At 36.5% G+C, this 21,594-nt stretch overlaps 2 protein-coding genes across 4 annotated transcripts in view; one reads left to right on the plus strand and one right to left on the minus strand.

The window, feature by feature from the left end:
* Window positions 1-21,594, minus strand: part of COG5 (component of oligomeric golgi complex 5) — a 193,272-nt gene that overhangs the window by 140,145 nt on the left and 31,533 nt on the right. The gene's annotated exons all lie outside the window — the stretch shown is intronic.
* On the plus strand, window positions 13,704-19,759 carry GPR22 (G protein-coupled receptor 22). 3 transcript variants are annotated; one of them, XM_076328644.1, is made up of 4 exons: window positions 13,704-13,743; window positions 13,891-14,139; window positions 15,148-16,200; window positions 18,171-19,759. In XM_076328644.1, the coding sequence occupies exon 4, from the start codon at window positions 18,196-18,198 to the stop codon at window positions 19,495-19,497; it is 1,302 nt and encodes a 433-aa protein (XP_076184759.1). In that variant the 5' UTR covers window positions 13,704-13,743; window positions 13,891-14,139; window positions 15,148-16,200; window positions 18,171-18,195; the 3' UTR covers window positions 19,498-19,759. The 3 variants fall into 3 exon arrangements, with proteins under 3 accessions (XP_076184759.1, XP_076184754.1, XP_076184766.1); XM_076328639.1 differs by lacking the exon at window positions 13,704-13,743 and having other exon boundaries at window positions 13,759-14,139; XM_076328651.1 differs by lacking the exons at window positions 13,704-13,743; window positions 13,891-14,139 and having other exon boundaries at window positions 15,356-15,408.

A 21,594-nucleotide genomic window follows, 5' to 3' on the forward strand; every position in this document is an offset into this window, starting at 1 on the left:
GCTATTCCTTCATTTGTACAAAAATCTAAATTTCAGCAGAGATTGATTCTAGTACTGTAAATAGATCTGTGTCTGTCTTTCCTCCTTCCCAACCCCCACACAGATAATGATCCTTCACCTGATACATATAAGCAGAAGAAATGCCAAAAGAAAAACTTTGTTAATTGGAAGGGGGAGAGCAGAAAAAAAAATTAACTCCATTGTGAAAATAAATAAAACCAGGGTCAAAATGTCCATTCAAACTATGGCCTGAACTGATTTTTCCATTGCCATTGCAGCAGGCCCATCCTTGGTGAAAAGCTCATTTTGGAAAGCCCCCGGGCTGAGAGTACATTATCTCAAATTCAGCATTCTTTCTTGGTATCTTTTTGGAAGTAGTATTCCATTTTGGAGAATGCACAATTGGATATTTTATCAAGCTGTAGCAGGGAAGCGGTTTTTGGTTCTCTTCTCTGGTTCATTACATTAAGGTGGGTAATGGTACAAACTCATCAACCAGCAAGAACTGGGAAAACGAAAATGAGCAGAGCACTGACATAGCTCCGTGCTCTCCATCTCATGGACACCAGCCAGAAGGATTAAGGGCTTCAGCTTTTTGCCTTCCTCTAGCACCAGCTAGTGCAGCCCATTTTCCCATGTCTTTTGATGCACTGATGGGTGTATAGCCCTTCCTCCCAGTTCAGAGAGGGGCTTTGTTCACCTCAAAACTGCTCTACTGTCTTCCTCGCACATGCCACACCTCTGCAGAGACTGCATTGGGTCATAAGGTCCTTAAACATTTTACATTAGGGTTCACCAGTTTAAAAAGTGCTCAGCAACAAAAATACTACAATTCCTAAAACCTGCTGAAGAATCCAAAATGATCAGAATCTATTCCAAAATACTACAAGCAGAATTACTTGCAGACTTTTTAATTCCTTGAATGGAATAGTCTTTTCTTTATTAATATTTGTTTGACAGTAGGTTACCTACCTTCTTTTTTGAGCTTGCTTTTTCTTTCCCTAAATTTATCATGAGATTTCCCTTTGTGGCCGTGTGCTCCCCCCTCCCCCGCATAAGCAACGACCACCAGTGGGGGTCGTTGTGGCTGCATCCAGCTTATGCTGGACTTTGGGGATGGATGGCAACACGGTAGCCAAGCACTGTCTGGAGCAGTGACCCAAATGACTTGCTGATATGCAAATATGACTATAAGTCAATCATCTTACTCTTATAAGTAGTGGACAGCCCGGGGCCGGTTGAGCTCTCCTGCACAGCAGCGGGCTGCACGGCGGGGTCTCCCCTTGAGTAGGGACACCTCTCAAGGTTACTCCTTGAGGTTGAGAGATTCCTTGCCACAACAGATCCTCGGTAAGTGACTAACAGGATGCTAAACTTTGAAATCTTAGCTAAGTGATAGAAAGGATTAATTGAACATATATAATCCTTTAGACATAAACCGTTGACCAAGTCTGGGCCTAGGTTTGGATCCAGCCGCACCTAGACTCCTTTCTGAGAAGGAGTTTAGAAAGCAAGGGGGTCCTTTCTGAACCTCATGGCTCAATGGGAGGGTCTCCCTGACAGTTTTGTCTGACCTGTCCTCTATGCAGTAAATAATCAAGTGTACCTTGCCATCAAATCTTGTTAAATCACTGTTGCATTTACCATTGAGCTCTAACTCACTGTTCTGTATCAATAAAGTGTATTGTTGCTTCTCTCTTATGAGTGAATTGCAGTCTTGCTTCCATCCGCGACACCCTTAATGAAATTATACTGGAGTGTTAAACGTACATATGTCACCAGAAAAGGATTTTCATGAGCACAGAAAAAGATTTATTCGTTCATTCTTGGATGTTGGAAGACCAGGATCAAGATTTCTGTGAAGCAAGTAGAAGCATGAAACAAACAGTTTACTGTTTGTAATTACTTGTATGTCAGCTCTGATAGAAAAATCTGAAGGACATATGCTAATTCCTGTTAAGTGAGCACTTAAGAGTTGTAACAAAGCAACTGAAGCGAGACAACTCACTGTTGTCATAGAAAAACTTTGTAACTGCATTTCCATTCCAGTCTGCAAAGACATTAGAAAGTTTTAGTCACAATTAAAGACCAGGAGAGGAAAAAAAGTGTTAGACATCAATTTCTCAGGCTACAGTTGCTAGAAAGGCCACAGCAGCATAAGACCAACTGATAAAATAACATCTGTTTCTACAGAAACAATTATACTGTTTCTGTTGCCAGAAAGAGTGTAATTTACACCACTTCTAGAGAATTAAAGTCAATTTTATAACCATGACGTATTTTTTTATATACATATACACGTATGTATGCATATACACTTTCATACAAAATACAACTATGGTATACGTATCATAGTTATAGGAGTTATAGAATAACTACTTTGTACACACTGTTCAGCTGAACAAGACAGACTCATGGTGAGCACTGCTTGTCAGTGGCAGTGATGACAGCAGAGTTTTAATCAAGTCAAGTTACCACAGATTTCTTCAAGAGCAACCCAGCGTGCCTTGTTCCAGCTGAGTCAGCACCCCAAATCCCCAGGTTTGGTAGAAGATCTGGAACAGTGCGAAGGCGGCCTTGGAGGTGGACACAGCAGGCATTTTGAGCAACCCTGTATTTATCAGCAAAACTGAACAGCAAAGAGTTGGGTACTGCAATTAAAACTATTTGGATACTACTTTGTCCTCCCAGAAGAAGCATAACAGAATTTCCTCATTAAAAGTTCAAATATCATTCAAATACCAAAACAAATAAATAACTTACTAACTCAGTAAGAAGTCAAAAGCTGAAAGGCAGATGAAGAAAAGAAATATATTTTTCTGTCCGGAGGGTAAAACAGTAGCTATTTGGCTGCTCTCTTGAGCCTCAGACAAAGAACAGGTTGGCCCAACCTGTGACCTGTTCGCAGTGTCAGACTGCTTTGACGTCTAGCAAGCACTTGCTAGATAATCGTAATCAATGGAGATTAGAAGCTATACATTAATCTGTGAATGTGTAGTATTTGTCAAAAGAGAAACCAGCATCTTACATTATTTTGCAGGTGCTAGAATTACTTATAATAAATAAAAGCCCAAGCTATAAAATTCAGCTAAATTCACATTTATTTCTAACTGCTACTATTATTCCACTGTGTCAGTAACCAATAATGCTATCCCAGAGTAGAATATTGCTGCCAATTTTACAAGCAAGCAATAAAAATAGTTTTTGCCAGAATTAAAACTGCATTTCTTTCCATTTATTTATTCATTCAACAGATGCATTAGCCAAGTCTCTGCACAAGAATAGAATATTAAATTATATCAGCTGGATGTGTTTCTAAAAAGAATCTAAAAAATTAAAAAGATTAGTGATTTGGTGAATTCATTTCTTCAGCATCTATGACTAGCAGCTCTCAGCGATCTTAAAACATACTTTGAAAATATAGACGCTTTCAGGCAAGCACAGAAAGAGAAAAGAAACTCTGCATCGTAATCACAGATTTAAACAAAGATTTAAAATTACAGATTAGCAATTTTATGTGGACTCTCCACAGTCCACAATTCTCTCCGCAGCTGCTGGTCTATGGAATTTTTGGGATCGATCCCATTTCCATTCTTATTTCTTTGTGTTGTGGATGTGCAAATCTACTCAAGGCAATTTTGTGCCCAGCGGATCACAGGATGCTATCCAGCAAATTGCCATACATGGCAGTTGTACTCAAAGGAATTATACTGTGGTACCAAAGTGAAGAAATATTGATATTGCTGAAGATTTTTCTTTAAAAACCCGTATCAAGCTCTTAGTAGTTTCCTACAAAAGCGACCATGAAACTCAACATTCAACATTTTCTGTCCACTTACAGCAAAAGATCGTTAAGAAAATGAGGAAAGCCTATATAAATAATTCTGAAGAGCAGCTCAGTCACCCTTGTAGCAATTCTCACAACTTCCCTGTCCTTGCATCTGACTCCTTTAGTTCTCATCAAAAATTCATCCTACCAACTCCATGCCTGGCTCATCCTAAATAGACGTATCTTTTCTTCTTCCTTCTGCCACGTCACACACACACATAAGATACAGGTTATATTGGGAAGGGTAAGAGAAGGAGAAACGCACCAAAATACAAGGCACCTAATATATAAATTGAAAGTTTTTCCAGTATGGCACAACCCAAAGTACCGTACATAAAAGCACTATATCCAGTTTGTTCTATTCGTAATATTGATTTGTTTAACTGTTAGGTCCTATATGATTATAGGTTTTGTTTAGCAAATTTCTTTACACTTAATTTAACTTCCTAGCTGATGTTAGAAGCAACAGCTCCTAGATGTCAAAATCCAGGTGAAATATTCTCCAAACGTGGTTCTATATTTTTGTCCCATGTTTAATAATCTTCTATGCATGCTGCAAGGCCTGTTTCCTTAGAGATGGGGGGGGTGTTTAATTTTGAAAAGCTGGATGATGAAGTAGAGAGTTCTATAGTGTTTCATCGATATATTTTTTTTAAATCTCATTAATTATTTGCATGTTCTGGGGGTTTGTTTTGCTCCCTCCCCCTTCCAATGCAGTTGAGGGCTTAAAGCAATTTACACAGAAGTAAGGTTAGTGCAATATATAATTTATATTCTGACTTCGCCAACACATTAGTTTACTTTAGAAAAAAAAAATGAATGTCCTGAGAGAAAGATTTAGATACATGAACTATTTTTCCACTCAAACCTCAGTTTGCTCATTATTACTCCAAAACATTGCCTTGGCTTAACTTTCTTTGTCAAGTCTAGTTAGACATAAAAAAATCTGTGCTTAAAGGCACGCAAAGAGAATAAATATGGAAAATTTATATAGCACCTGCATTTTTGAAAAAGAAATTAGTCTTGTATTATAGAGACTGGACAGATTCATGAAATACAGACAGACTTTCCAGATCTGCCCTAGGCTTCTAGCATGTAGCCAAACTGTTTTTCTACAAAATAGAATGATGTGGAGAGAAACTATGAAGCAGATAGGGGATGCTCAGGTATTGTGGTCATGGATATCACACAAGCAGCTAAAATCCTTAAAGTGTTAATCCACACTATCTCTAGCTGTCCATATAAATTTGCTCTATATTAAGAGTACTGAATACAAACTAAAATTTCTGTCACTAGTATCAACCTTTATTGCCCTGAAGTACACTGTAATAGCTGCTTTGCCTACAGGCTTCAAGATTACTGAAAGCAGCTTTTATACTCTCACAAACTGTATTAAGTACTTGCTATCATTGCAGCCTGTAATATTCATCAAGGTATGCATTTAACTGACAATCCAAAGAGCCATATAGTCCTTACATACAGATGTACTCAAACACCACTGGAAAATCTTGTTGAAGTATTCTACCCTAGACCAAAGTATGTATTGATTACTGTGATAATGCCGGCTTAAAGATTTTGGCGTGGGAGTGTTAAACAGGGTACTATCAAGAACGCAATAAACAGGTAGATGCCTAGAATTTTTTGATGGTGGTGAACAAAATAAGTTTCTGAAGAATATATGAAAAATTTGCAGGGGAAAAAAGAAGTTACCCTGGGGGGAACAGGAAGGGCTGGCTGAGTTTTTCTTTCTCCTTTGAGAGCAAGACAGCAGAAAAGGTATTACAACATAAAACAACTTAAAGAAAAACATTTCCAACCTAACCACCAGCAGGCTTAAAATAGTAACCACTTTCAAAGGGCAGGCTCTCCTTTCCTTCCATTCATTTCTCACATTAAAACTAATTTGCTTGATTAATAAGACAAATAACGTGCTCCTCCATATTCAGCTGTCTCTCAGGGGGAGTCATTTCTCACTGGGCACCGTATCTACCATGGAAAGAACGAGGACTGGAAAAGACCTCTACTTGTACGAGAACTTCATTTCTCTTTTAGAAAGACAGCAGGGTAACGGGCACAGTCAGTATGTAATAACTCACATGGTTTTCCTGTTGATAGGTTGTAGCAGTTGCTATATTCTGTCTTCTGCATTTCCTCCAGGAGCTCCTAACCGTAGGTATCAATTTGCAGAGTTGCTAGCCTACCTAGTAATATTGAAGCTTCTCAGTTTGAAAGGTACCGGAAATAATGCAAATAACATTTTTCCACTTTCCCACTCCAACTACACTTTATAGCTCCTATCACTGCAACTCATTCTACCTATACGTTTTAATTTAAGTAGAAGGTGAAGGCTGCTGAAGAATTTGACAAGTTTTTTCTCCATAAACATGTATTTGCTCATCATCCATCGGTGTAACAAAAATGTCTCCAGCAACCACTTTCAATTTCTCAAGATTTTATTAGTAAAATAAAATCTAGGCTTCAAGCCTAATGACTGCAAAGCCACTTCCAGACATCAACCACATACGAAGCGAAACAGTATTCCCTTCCTCAGACATACCACTGACACTATTGCTCTCAGCCTTCCCCAAAAAACAGCAACTGAGAGCATTTTTTGTACAAGCTCTGGTTTGCTTCAGTACTACAATAAGTGATTTCAAATACAACAATTATGCAGTGAGGTTAAAAATACTTTAGGAGATGGAAAAAAACTGAAACTATGGTTTAGGCACAAAAATCCTTGATTTTTGAAAGCTTCATAGACAAAACTAGTTCTTCATAAGCACGCATATGCATACATTTTAAACAGTTTACGTATTTATTTTAGACTCTAGAGCTACAATATGTATGTTTAAAAAAACCCAGAAAATATCAAGGGTATCATATTTCTATTTCATTTATCCTCTTAAGAAAGTGAGAGATATTTGTCAACAATCAATAAAAAAAAATTAAACTGTATTACAGATACAAATTATGGAAACTACTTCACCCAAACAACAGAGGAAGAAAATAAACTGAAGATGATACCAACACAAATCTAAATTTAGATCAACATGCACATCAATCAAATGAATATTCTTTTTAGCAGAGTAAATGGTGAAGCCAACACACTGCCCTAGCTTAGTTCCATTTCCTTACTATTATGCATTTATCATTATAGTTTATTACTTTTAAACTTCTCTCACATGTCTTTTTATGGCACTACATGAACAGATTTTCTATCAGTTTCCCTGAACAACCTTGTAAAAATAATAACTCAAGAACTAAGGTGGCAAAGAGGGGAAGTACTTTATCATTAAAAAAATCAGACAAGAAAACACGTAGTACTGCATATCATTTTTCAGATTCTGAGAACTTAATGTGAGGAATATCACCACTATCAGACTGATATGAATGACTTCCTACATTTGAATTGAACACTGGGGCCTGACAGATGGTTTTAACCACTTACGGCAGTCATTCACAACTGGGGGGCGAAATCTAACTACTGTCCATAGGTTTTATTTTGTTGTCTGAGGAAGGAAAAGTATGCTCCTGTCACTGCAGTTACATGGAAACATGCGAAGTTACTGTCTGTGGTCACTGAACTTTGATTTTAAAGGTAGTAAGCCTACCAGATCCTTTTCACACACTTTTTGTAGCGCTTCCAAGCCAAATCAGCCCAGGGGCTAACTGAGCAAGACTGCAATGTATAAACTCACCCTGGCAGTAACCCTTACACTGTGGGTGATCTTAACAAAATTAAAGGGACACAGTTTATGTTGTGATACCTATTCACGTTGTGTTCACTCTTTACTCACAGGGCAATTAAGATCATAAGGTTTTTGTCTCTTAATTTCAGCTAGAAGAATGCTTGCTACTAGGCATGCCATGTGAACACTTTGTCTTAATTAAGAGAAAATCGTATTGCCTTCCTATTTTTAAAAATTATTAGAAACAAAGTCTATCCAAGATCTCCGTCGAATAAACAACTCTAGAGAAAATCTTCCTGTTTTCTTGATTTAAATCAGCAATTCCACTTATAGGCTATTACAGCACGAAGTTGTGTAACAAAACTCCATCAACAGGGGATTGTAACAGGGCAGCTAGTGCTGCTCCTGCTGCTGCCCATCCTGCACACTTTGCCAGGCACGGCTTCCACAGCATCAAGGATATCTGATGGAGACTCCTGAACCAGATCCTGAAGTTTAAGCCCCGCACGTTAAGTTCAGCTACCTCTGAATCCAATTCACTGCAATAAGCCAGGCAGAAAGCTTACTGAAACATTTATATTGATGCCATTCTGCCATGCACCTAGCACAGCGCCGTCATGAGCTAGGACTTGGAGACGCCAGGCAACACAGCAACCCCGGCAGCAGGGAATAACACTCAAAACTTCTTCCAACATACAAAATATTTTGAGGAAAGCAAGGTAAGCAACCACCTGGGACTTTAAGCCACGAGGCAGCATTGCCTCATTCTACAGCCACACAGTGTCAGCACTCCAGCTTCAGCACTCTTCAGCTATCGCGCTAAGCTACTTTCCAACTTACAGAATCAACATTCTTTCAGGCACACTTTCAGAAGCTTAAACAATGCGAGCAGGTGGCTTTTTTCTTTATATGTTCGAAGCAATACAAAAGAGATGATATCAGAACTCCAAAAGCCTTTCCATAATAATGAAAACCCTCACTAAAATTCAGTAGCAATTGCCAACTTGGAACTAAGAACACTTTATAAAAGCAGAAATCTCTCAAGTTCTCAGAGTACTCAAAAGTACAATTTTAATGAAGGAAAAACTAAATTCACAGCAATATTGCAATTTTTAAAGAAAAATGAAAAATTTATCTTGACATTTACAGTGACTATTTAAGATTTTGCCAATAACTACTACAAGATACAGCACCTTTTGTTGTGAATATTTATACTAGAGGACAAACCACTTCCATGGAGAACAGCTGGAGTCAGACTGATGTTATTCAAATTATTATTAAATTTACCAGCCATACTTGCCTCCTGAGGATAATTGATATTCCTTTTTTTTTTTTACTAAAATGCTTAAATAATTGTGCAATAATGCACCAGGACCATGGTTTAGCTACATCACTAAACCAAATTTACTGTTGTGATATGAAAAGGACGCCTTCTCTACATGTGAGTGATAACCAGCACTGGTTCTGTAATTCTTCTTTGATATCACCTCATTGTGCAAAACTAAAACAAGATACAGTTTCACTATTAATTGCTAAAGGGCATTCTGTAACTTACACATTTCCTCATGAGTACAGGAATTTCCAGTGCTGAAAAGGTCAATAGTTGAACTAACATGGAATACTGCTGAACAAATAACCTATGCCTAACAATTACACAAACCAAATGAATCTTCTAAGACATTCTTATTTCATAGCATAAGTAGGTAATTTTTCTGTACTCAAGCTGCTATGCTAACATTAACTCCGCATCTTCAAAATGAAAATATATTCATTATATATAAAAAACTATATAAAAATATAAAATATATATAACATTATAATATATTACATATATGGTTTATATATAATATATTTTATATCTACGTAAAAATACTTGTCTTTGTGTTGCTTCCAAAAGTGTACATCTTTGCAAATACAAGAGGAAGGACAATGAAATTATATATAATTAAGCTGGAAAATCCAAATTTTTTTAAATCTATGGAGGTAATTCTAAAATGGAGAAACTGAGATCCACAATGTCCCATGTGTAGGAATGTTTTCTGGCAAGGGAAAAATGGAAGTTAGAAATGCAAAAAAAAACCCAAAACCCAACCTAAGTAAGTCATTATAAAAATAACAAAACAAAGAAAGCCGTATGGCAATCAACAATCAGGGAGAAAAGAAAACAAACATTAAGGATAGGACACTGAACGGAAAATTAATTTTGTGGATGTCAGTCTTTACTACAGAAAAGGAAGAACAGTCTTAGAACCATTCTCGATAGATTAAAGAAATGAGAATAAAGTACTTGTGTCAAAAGAAAGAAAAGACTGCATTACCACCAGAGTCAGAATGGTACTTATGTACAAATTCTAGCAGAATTTTTGTCATCTATTCAGCATATCACTCTTAAACAATAATAAAACCCTTTACAACTAGAACTTGTGTACTGGACAGGAGCCAGATTTACACCTTTTCAACATAAAAGCATGCTGCAGCATGATCCAGGCCAGCAAGCCATAATTTCAGTATCGGGTAAACCAGAACACCTTGACAAATCCAGCATAACAAGGGCATGTCAGTACAACTCCCAAACCCGAACTGCTATTATCCACTGCTTATTTTTCCTTGATACTATAAAAGTCACTGGATTTTCAACAACATTCTAACAAAGTTCTCTGACACAGACTATTGAGAAAACTAAGATGCAACGAGGTACGAAACACATTTTAGATATGGATCATAAGCTGCTAGAACTGATACAAACAATAAACTATCCAGAAAAGCTACACTAGAATCAGGCATCACACTGCCCAGTGTAGGTAAGTGCAAGGTGCAGGAGGATCTATCCAGCTGGAATTGTGCAGGTGCATCATGTAAATAATGCTGAAGAACAATCCCAGGGCAAGATGTCCAAAATCACCCAATATTCATTTCCAAAAGCGACTTAAACTCTAAAGAGATTATGTGTCACTGAAAAATTTGTACGAGCTAGGAGCCCAAGCCTCTTGCAAATATGAGAACAGATGACATTTTTAGACCCAGAAGCAGTAAAATTCTAAATAGCCACTGAACAAGCAGCAAGGTTCAAACTAGGAAACAAGACATGCAGCCCAAAGAAAGAAACAGAAAGCACTGCTGAAGCATTCAGGGGAGATAATCTTAGAAACTGAAAGAAGAATAATGCAGAGAACAAGGGAAGTAAGCGGACACAGTTGCCCAACTATGCCAATAAAGATCTTCATGAATGTGTCTATTCCATGACACCTGGATGTTAAGACAGTCTGTGATAGGTTTATGTAAAGTTAAACCCTAAAGCACATTATAACAATGCTAATGCTCCAAAATCAAGGACTCTGACAGAAAACATCAGAATTGAGTACTTCATTTGGTCCTGCTAGACCTTGTGAACCTAAGGAGTCTTTTTAACAAAATAAGCTTCCTTAAAAAACTGCAGTGCAAGAAGCTGTGTTTGGGGAGATCTTATCAACTCACCAGCAGAGTTTAGACCTTTAGACCTCCAGATCTACAAATGACCTACCACCGTTTTGGAATGTAGTAACAGTCGATGCTAGGACATGACTTTCTGTGTGTAGAAAGTCAGACAGTAGATAAAAGATGAAAGACAACTGAGAAATACGCTACAACTTCCAAATTTTTGGACTTCCTGCTCTCAGCAAAACAGAAAAACATACTCTAACAGACAGTTATGGCTCCTGAATTCAATTTAAAAGTACTACAGGGGTGTATGCTATGGCAATTGCAGTTATCCCTACCCTTGTGCACCCAGCGCCTCTTTACATGCACATGCCTCCACTGCCTTCTGCTCCACTCTGCTTCAAGCTCCCGCCTCTCTGCATTTATCTTCTCCCCACATCAGACCCAGCAGCCTCAACCCTTCACAGCTCTATTCTCTGTCACATTCTGGGTCTCTCTCTCCCCTTGTGCTGCTATTCTCAGTCCTAAGACCCTTCATCACCAATCTCCTGGTTTAAGACTCCTGCTGTTCCCCAATATTTCTACCCTCTCATTATCCTTCCCCCCCACTTTTCACTCCCCTAAACCCCAAAATACCAGTCAAATTCTTTCTCTTCCATTCTGTACTGATATAGAAACAGGTATAAGAACAGCACATTTTTCTATCTATGCTGGGTGTCTGCACATGGCTCTTTTTGCCCACTCTTCCCTATCTACCCTTTGAGGATGATGTCATCTGTTCACACCATCTTAACTAGCATCTGCACAGCAATGGCTTGTAAGCATGTCTATCCATCCACCTACTCCTGATTGCCTCCATATGGTACTGCTGCTTCTCCTGATTTTCTCTCCAGAAAACTTAAGCTTGATATGTTCACAACTCAGCTCCTCATCATTCCTCTCAAACGCTTTTTGCAGATAAAACTTCTGCCATTATCGCCTCCTGTAATATAGGACGTCTTTCATGACCCCTTTGCCTACGTTTGAACCACATGTCCACGCTATATCCAAAATCCTGTTACAGTCTTCCTCTGTGTATACATCTTTTTCTTTCTAACAGTATAGCTCATCCAATATCTCCATGTTTGTTCAGGCACACACTGAAGAATTAGAAAGGGAGATGGAGATTCATCTGTTTAAATTTAGACAGGCTTCCCTACTTATCCTAAGTCATACTGAAAGTGAAGCAAACAAATCTCTTTAATATATTAGTATTTATGCTTTCATTTCAGGAATCCTCTTTATCACGTCACCCTTAAGAGCTATGCTGGTATCACTGGTTTCAAGCTCTTGTGAGGCAGATGATACAGAGACAGCTCAAAGAGCTCAATCAGCATAGCCAGCTGGTACCTACTGATCTTTGTTCAAAGTTTCTGCAATCTTTATTTAGGTATTTTCTGAACGTAAAAGAGTACAGAACAGGAAGCACGTTAGACGGATATGTAGCCATTTTAAAAAATAAAGTATGCTGTTACCTAAAGATAAATAATATATTGGATGGCTGTCATGAGAGAAAAAGTGAAGAGAAGAAATGCAGACATCTGAGTTACACAGTTGCATTTTATAATTGCATTAACAACTTAAAAACAGAGGACCCCATCAAAATTTGACCATAACTGCCATCTTAATACAGCTGCTTATGTAAGAACTGTGCTTTAATATTTAGTACTTTATCAAACTTTAAAAAAAAAGTATTAAAAAAATCTTTAAAATCAAGAAAAACAGAAAAAGTCCCACACCCCACACTTATTTGAGATGAAAAACTACCAGCAGAACATTTTTATACTCAGATATTCTTAAATTACTTGCTTCAGCAAACCAATTTTTAAAAAATATTATTTTGGGTTGAATACTGAATTTATTTCCAAGCTTTATTTTAGCATTAGTACTAATTAAAACAGATATTGTGCTACACTTCTCTTACTCCTCATTATGTGGTTGCGAGCATTGTTTATATACTGATATAACAGATTCAGAAATAAGTTACAAAACAAAAAAGTGAAAATGAAGACACCCCTTGCCCCCTGCAAAGTGAAGGTCAAGAACATCATGCAAGACATCCTTTCAAAAACCTGTGAAGTCTCTACCAAAATTCATGTGGAACATACAAGATTTTTTTTAGAAGTTAACATTTCAACAAAATTAACAACCTACACTACTATACATACATTGTACATGGTGATGGATCATAAAAAACATTCTTTTCTGATTCACGCATTAAACTGAATTATCAACTCATTTTAAGGGTCTGAATAATCTCTGTGAATCCTAATAGAAATTTTCCTAATATACATGCGGGTACCAACTTGTTCTGAATATAATTTACTCAAGACAAGACCTGAATGTTCACTTGCATATAAACATATCAGGTGAAATTCAGCATGGCTCAAAGAGGCAGTTTTATTTCAGAGATGTTCTTAGGACCAAGAAAAAAAAAAATCACAAATGGAAAGTAGGCAAATTCAAATATAGATTGTTGGAAGCTTTTTAAGTAATAAATGTTTAATCCCATTTTTTTTCAGTGTCATGTGGTTTCCAGTGTACACAAAGTAAAGAGTGAAAAGGCAAAAATAAAACTGGCATACCCTTAATATATTCCAGAATTCATAAATCATTTGTAAATTTAGTCCTTTTACAAAAGAATCCTTATATAAATCGGGGCGGGGGGGGATCAATCCCATATATGAAGCACAATTTAAGCCCAACATCACTGACCAATCAAAATTAGTGAATGCACTGCATCTCTCTGCAGTGAGGAGAAGCGACAAGGTAGGCTGTCATTCTGCAAAAGCTGCCCATCGCAAGCTTTCCTCTCAGAAGCACTGCTTTTCTTTTTTAGAAAGCTTGAATCTCAGTGGTGTCTCTGGAGACAAGAAGCCTTCAGTATGTTAAATTACTTTCATTATGTCTTTTCAGATGCTTATTGATTCTACAGTAGGAAGAGTGGGAGACTGCAGCAGCCTGTAAACCAGAACTAAAGCAGTTGTATACATTAGCAGTATGCTGAAACAATGGCACAGTACAGGCACAAATTTTCATTAAGGTCATTTTTTGAAGATATGCTTATTACCCTCTTTCCCTTCTACTCTGCTAACAAGTGAACAAAATGAATCCCTCCAACCTGGAACTGCTTCACCTGCATCGATTATCAAATCTTTAGTGGAGGTAAGATCTGTTCCTTATTATGATATGCAGAACAAGCAACATTTAACAAAAAAAATTGGAGAAAAAAGGGAAGAGATCAGATTCAACTTACATTAAGTGCTAGTATCTTGTTATATTTGAGACCAGGAAATATTCAAATGCTATCTCCCCCTCCCCATTAAAAACACAATGGTAGAAAAATGTTATTTTGTATGAAAGTCTTGTAGAATATTAAGAACCTGTTTTGTTTGTACAACATAAAGACAGTACAGTTTAAGCTAATACAGTATTGGGGAAAAAAAACACATAATGCAACCGGGAATATTTTTTTCCTCCCTCAGCAGTATTTCCAAATATTGGCAGTTAAGTATGTTACAGATTTATTCAGTTACTCTTTGAAGGATCAGATAGTCTGTAATTAGTGTACACTTACTGCTTTATGAAGGTTGGCTAATATGACTAATCTCTGATTGCTCAAGAAATCCCCCTTTTTTGTTGGGCTTTTTTTAAACTTATTTCTTTCATTACCCTGTACAAGCCATTTATTAAAAACACGGATTTGCTAAACATTTATTTCAAGAAAGGAAATTATAACAGTGTGCAAATTAAACAAAAACATATTTCCTATAAAGCTCATTGACTCTGCTCAATTTCTCATTAGAAGACAAGAGAGTTGTATGTATAAACTACCTGCCCACAAGAGCTATAAAACTACATTTTCTAGCTGTAGTCACAGACACACTACATCCAACAGCTATTGCTTCTAGTCGGGGTTTTTTGTAACCTGCACTATTTGGAGAACAGGAAACTTGTCGAAAAAAACTAAATTCATATAAGTTGACAGAAGGATGACATGATTTTACTAGCAAATAGTGAACACACTAACTGATTTTCTATGTAATCTATAAGATCCAATTTTAGAGATCTTTTATTCATGAAATAAGTGATATTAGAAAATATATTCTTGCATTACTTTATTTTGAAATTATAAGCCCTACTTTTAACCTTTTTTTTCCTCCCCTTCACAAGGGCATGCAGCAACTAATTCAGTTTTACAACTGACAATATGAAGAATGCAGTTGACCGGGTATCTTTCTAGCTGTATGACCTACAAGCAGCAGGATCCATCACTAAAATGTATTCTTAAGACATAAAGGAATTAGAAACAAAACATGGAACACACTTGTATTACCATTTACGTGCACGACACTTCAACAATATACATGGAAGACTAACACATCTGCTCAGATTTTCATTACAAGAAGAGTGCAATGATCGATTCTTAAAATGGTGAGCATTTCTTAAAGAGGGATTTATAATTTAAAACCAGAATTGTGGAAACTACTGATGCATGAAGAAACAATGAAACATGAATTCCCAAAAGGAGAATATGCATACTTCACCAGCAAGCTGAATAAGGGTTTAACCAAGCTTTTTCTATACTACTCATTAAATAACTTATTTGTCATAATGACTAATGGATATTTTTCTCTCAATTTTATGGTCTGTTATGTATTCTCCTTAAATGAAAATAAACCAAATTAGGTAACTCATGGTTACTCTCAAAGCACATGAACTGGATTTTATGATGTATAGCAACTTCTTTGACTAAGCCATCACTCAAAAGTAATGAGCAGGAATTTTACAGAAAGAAATACACAACCATAAACTAAAGGATGTCTACATACACTCTGAACACAGAGATCAGAAATTATTTTTTTTTTAAACCTGGAAAATAAAAACAGGCTGCTACAAAATGCAACAGGGGAAAGAAATTAACATCACTTAAAAGAAGGTTTATTTGTTATTGCTGGCTTGAAACTCAGAACAGACAAGCAGAATATGCACTGGTCTGTAGAAGTAAGGCAATTAAGAAGTCCCCATGTTTAATCAGAATTTTTTGCTGCTGAAGTGCTGGAACAAAAAAAAGAAAAAAAAAACCCGCAAGGAATGAAATAAGAGCCCAGCTACTGCTTGGTTTCCAGGTTACAGTGCATGTCAAATATCTGTCAGTGACACCATGTATCAATTTATGACAAGCTGCTGCAATGATCTGAAAGGCCCTTGAGGCGCAGAGAACAGGTAGGTCAGCAGTTGCATGCACCCCACCTCCGCTCAGCATTTGCAAGGGAACAGGCACTGTCCAGAAGGGCAATGCACTGGGTAAATTAGCTCCCTGCCTTGACATTTCTGCTTTTATTTAACTGAAATCTAATCAATGCAACAAGGAGGTGATGTTTAATCTATTCATAAGACTTAGCACATCTGAAGTTTTCTGTTGCACAAAATTTCAGTTGGCCTAATGTTAGTGTTAAGACCATAATTTGTTTTAGCAGACCTGCTTTTGATTTCCTCCTTGCTTTTGCTAAGACGAAACAACTCCATTTATCCAGTAATGCATTTGGAATGGTTTCTTGAAATCCATTCACAGCCAGGACAGTGTACACAGAGGAAATAGTATTCCTGAGGGTTAATATAAACCTAACAGAGGTTGCCTAAATTAGAAATTAAACAAAGCTTTTGAAATATTTCTTGTTTCATTTCACACCTGAGACTAATATGTTCTAATTTCCATCTTTTGTATATAAGACGTACATGTGAAATAACTGTTGAAGCATACCAAGAATTTTCATCATACAATTTGCAACTAATAGTATTGTGCAATTGAGGCTTTTCAGAACTGCAGATAAAATCCATTTGCATATTGTATCCCAAGTGTGCTTAATTCATACTTTCATTTAAAAAGAGCTCATTTTTGTTCACCTTAGTGCTATCCATTTTTAATGTATTCAGAATGGAACAAAGGTCTGCATTTAAATTTATTTTCATGCCAAGTATGTCCCCTCTTAAATTTAAAGCTACCTAAAAAAAAAACCAACCCCTCAAGTATCATAACAAGAAATTGAATAACCTCTCTTTTATTTATTCATTTCATTACAAACTCAAGAGCTGGCTGACAATATAAACAAACATCAGGTATTACATGCAGCTGCTACATTTACAACCTATCAGCATGTGTAAAACAAAGCAGATGAGCCACAAAATAAAAAATCTCCTAGATGTAATAAATGCTACCTTTTTTGAATCTCACTTATTCCTAAGACAAACATGCTATGTATATAAATCCGTTGGATTTAATTGCAGTTTGTATTAAAAAAAAAAAAAAAACCACAAAAAACCACCAAACCCAAAACCCTGAAAGAGACAATTTTCTCTTTAAGCATTATTTTCTAAAATTATTCCCTTAAATCTATTCTGGAATAAAATTTAATACTCTTCCATTCCATGTAGGCACTGATTTCTCAAAGAAATTGAATATTCAAATCAGAAGAAGGAAATGTAGTATTTGTATAATAAACTCTATTCCCCCAAACCCACATAAGTTTTGCACTTGAAATTATAGATACTTATATAAAGTTGTTGGAGTGATAAGTTTCATACATGTAGATGCACACAAGATAAAAGCGAACAGAAGTCTTCAAGCTCTGTAAAAATCTGCTGAATTACAGAACTTCAAGTTTCAGCCCACAACACTATTGCAAACTCTTCATAAGAAAGAGGCTGCTAAATTGCCATAAATAATTTAAATGTTCTTTTTATGATACATAAGCAACAGTGCTCCCTGTTCCTATCACTTTCTTTTTCCACAAGAGCCTTTTTAAAATGATCATGAGTACTAATTTGCTAATACTTAACAACATTCTTCTAAAATGACCCTCAACGCAATACAAAGGCAATGCGCAATTATAGTTTATTCAACAAATGGGCCCTTTGTAAAAACCACATCGCTATAAATAAAGCCTTGTCTCCCTAAGTGGAAGCTTTTCACTTTTTTTTTTTTTTAAACAAATCCTGCTTTCCTTTAAAAAGGAAAGACCTTATTCTAGATCCTCAGGCTTTTGAGTCCATGCCAACCAAAGCTCTAAACATACAGTAAATCAAGAGTTTGATAAGAATAGATGCTTTTCCTCCCTGCTCCTTCCTCAGCATTTATCTACACTAAGTGTTAAAAAAAGAAATCAAACAGTTCCATATTTTATTTCATCTTTCAGGAGAAAAAACAACTGCAACAAAAGAATGTGTTTCTCCCCCATTCTGGAAGTCAACATGCAGTCTGAATCTAACATTACAGTTCGAGATGCCATTGATGACATCGACACCAACATGTACCGACCACTGTCATATCCATTAAGCTTTCAAGTTTCTCTCACTGGATTTTTGATGTTAGAAATTGTTTTGGGACTTGGCAGCAACCTCACCGTGCTGGTACTTTACTGTATGAAATCCAACTTAATCAATTCTGTCAGTAACATAATTACAATGAACCTTCATGTACTTGATGTAATAATTTGTGTGGGATGTATTCCTCTAACTATAGTTATCCTTCTGCTTTCACTGGAGAGTAACACTGCTCTCATCTGCTGCTTCCATGAGGCTTGTGTATCTTTTGCAAGCGTTTCAACTGCAATCAACGTCTTTGCTATCACTCTGGACCGATATGACATCTCCGTAAAACCTGCCAATCGAATTCTGACCATGGGAAGGGCTGTGATATTAATGACATCCATATGGATCATTTCACTTTTTTCCTTCCTGATTCCTTTCATTGAAGTCAACTTTTTCAGTCTTCGAAGCGCAAGTACTTGGGAAAATAAGACACTTTTGTGCGTGAGTACAAACGAGTACCACACTGAGCTAGGAATGTACTACCACCTTCTCGTTCAGATTCCAATCTTTTTCTTCACTGTTATAGTAATGCTAATTACATACACCAAAATACTCCAGGCTCTAAATATTCGGATTGGTACAAGATTTACAACGGGACAAAAGAAGAAAGCTAGAAAGAAAAAAACTATTTCTTTAACCACTCAGCATGAGACTACGGACGTGTCCCACAGCAGTGGAGGAAGAAATGTCGTCTTTGGCGTAAGGACTTCTGTGTCTGTCATAATTGCTCTACGCCGAGCTGTAAAACGGCACCGGGAGCGACGAGAACGGCAAAAGAGAGTCTTCAGAATGTCCCTCTTGATTATCTCAACATTCCTTCTCTGCTGGACACCCATCTCTGTTTTAAACACCACCATCTTATGTTTGGGCCCAAGTGACCTTTTGGTAAAGTTGCGATTATGTTTTCTAGTAATGGCATACGGAACAACTATATTTCACCCTCTACTTTATGCATTCACGAGGCAAAAGTTTCAGAAAGTTCTGAAAAGTAAGATGAAAAAGCGAGTTGTTTCAATAGTGGAAGCAGATCCCATGCCAAATAATGCTGTAATACACAACTCATGGATAGAGCCTAAAAGGAACAAAAAGATTACCTTTGAAGACAACGAAGTAAGGCAGAAATGTTTAGTACCTCAGGTTGTCACTGACTAGATTTCAGTATTCACCAAAACACATCAAGCGGAATATTTGAACAAACTGTAGAAAAATACTGCCAAATAAGAAAAACTTTTTTTAACTATTGGCGAGACTGTAAATTTTCAATATATATGTTAAATAGAGTAGGTCTTGTATATTCAATTTCTTCATTATGTAAGATATATGTTGCATGGCAGTTTGTTAGCATAATACCATGTGTATATTTGTCAAAAATATTCAAATCCTCTTTTTTAGAAAATAAATAGCCTTAAAGAAGTGCAAACTTTTAAAAATATTTGTATGGCTCAGTTTCTCTGTAAATATAAAAGAATTTTTAAACAAAAATTCCACTCAGGAATACTTTTCTAAAGCACAAATTCAACATTTTGCATGATTTGGTATTTTTAAATTTAATTCATAAACAGTATTGATCAGAGATATTCTGAATGCTATACAGCTACAACTTGGACACATTTTGACCTCATATTTAGATAGCTACTTATTTCAATTTTCTCCAGCATGCAATTACCATGCACATGTAGACAAAGCCATTTACGTGATGTCCTTCAATTAATGGTTCAGAATCAGTTAATTTTGATGGGGGGAGGGGAGAATTCACGTTGGTCCAAAATTGAGAGTACTTTTAAGAAAAGTAAAAAATCTTGCGTATACAATCTCAGATCCACAGTTTCTACATACAAAATATACAACTTTGAATAATTACACAGGAGGGGTGGAGGGGCTAACGGGAAAATGAAGGCTAAATGAAGGCAAAAACCACAGACAAGTTATTGGGCTTCCTGCTAAAAGACAACCAACCAACAAAGCCATTCCTGTGCAAAGGCTTAGATTTTCACACTGATAGGGTTTAGCTAGACCTCCAGTATGACATGAGGACCTTTCATACAGAGATTTTTCATTCATACCATCCATCTACATAGATAGATATGGCTGTCAAGTGCCACAGCTAAAGTAGAAGATAATCTTCTTGCCCTCAATAACTTTTGTATTATTTTGACTTCACTTCTCCTTCGATGATGTTCAGTTCTAGCCATGCAACTGCTTTGTCACAAACCAATCACCAATACTGTTAGCTACCCTATTTCTGTATTTCCTGGACGGCCATGGTATATCATCATTCTACATCCTCTTTTTCTATTTCATCTTATACCTGCAATGAAGAATCAAGCAGCCTTAAGAAGTCACCACCATCCATAGCACTGTAAGCAAGAATTAAGACATTCACCCAAACAAAAGTTTGTTGAGTGGTTTGCACTACCCCATGCTTAAAAAATTCATCATTTCAATGAACAGTGGCTATATTCAATGACTAAGTTACCAGTTATGGGGGGAAGGGGGAAACAAAACAAAAATCTGCAAAATTAATTAGCATGATTTCACTTGTCTTGTTATATAAACTGCTCAGTGTGTCACCAGCTACCAGTATAATTAAAAGGCTAATTCTCAATAAGTATTGGCTTCTATTAAAAAAAAAAAAGCAGAGCGTATCCTTGAATATGAGAGCTAGTTTGACTAAACTATTACGTAAAAAAATGAGGATTTCTGAAGCACTTTTCTGAAGTTGCATATAAAAAAAAAGTGTGGTTTTAAGGGAGCAAAAAGTTATTTTCCATTACATCATTAAGTTATTAATCATACGTGTATTGCCAAAACTGGTTTTGTGGTTAAAAAAAAAAAAAGCAGTACTTGTAATGTACCTTAGTTTACTTAGGCTCATGGCTTAGCTTACCAGAACAGAAGACAAAAAAAAATACGACCGCTCCATATTCCACAAAGACCAGCCACTTACAATCATCCAAATTCTACCTAGAAGTTTTATTATCTAATTGATAATAATTTGTTATCTAAAATTACTGTGTAACATATATTCAAACATAATTTCACTGGCTTTTTTCTAAAAGCTAGCCCAACAACACCTGCATTCAACTGTACCCACTTACAGTGTTGATTTCATTGAAGCTATCCCTAGTTTCCTATAAGAATTTAAATCCTTCATCTTATCTGAGAGGTTGCAGGGGGGAAGTAAACTTAATGGTTTTATGCAAGAAGCTTTTTTTTTAAAAAATCCCAAATTTACTACTTCAAAAACAT

This window comes from Aptenodytes patagonicus, chromosome 1 (assembly GCF_965638725.1).
Source record: "Aptenodytes patagonicus chromosome 1, bAptPat1.pri.cur, whole genome shotgun sequence".
Lineage (NCBI taxonomy): Eukaryota > Metazoa > Chordata > Aves > Sphenisciformes > Spheniscidae > Aptenodytes > Aptenodytes patagonicus.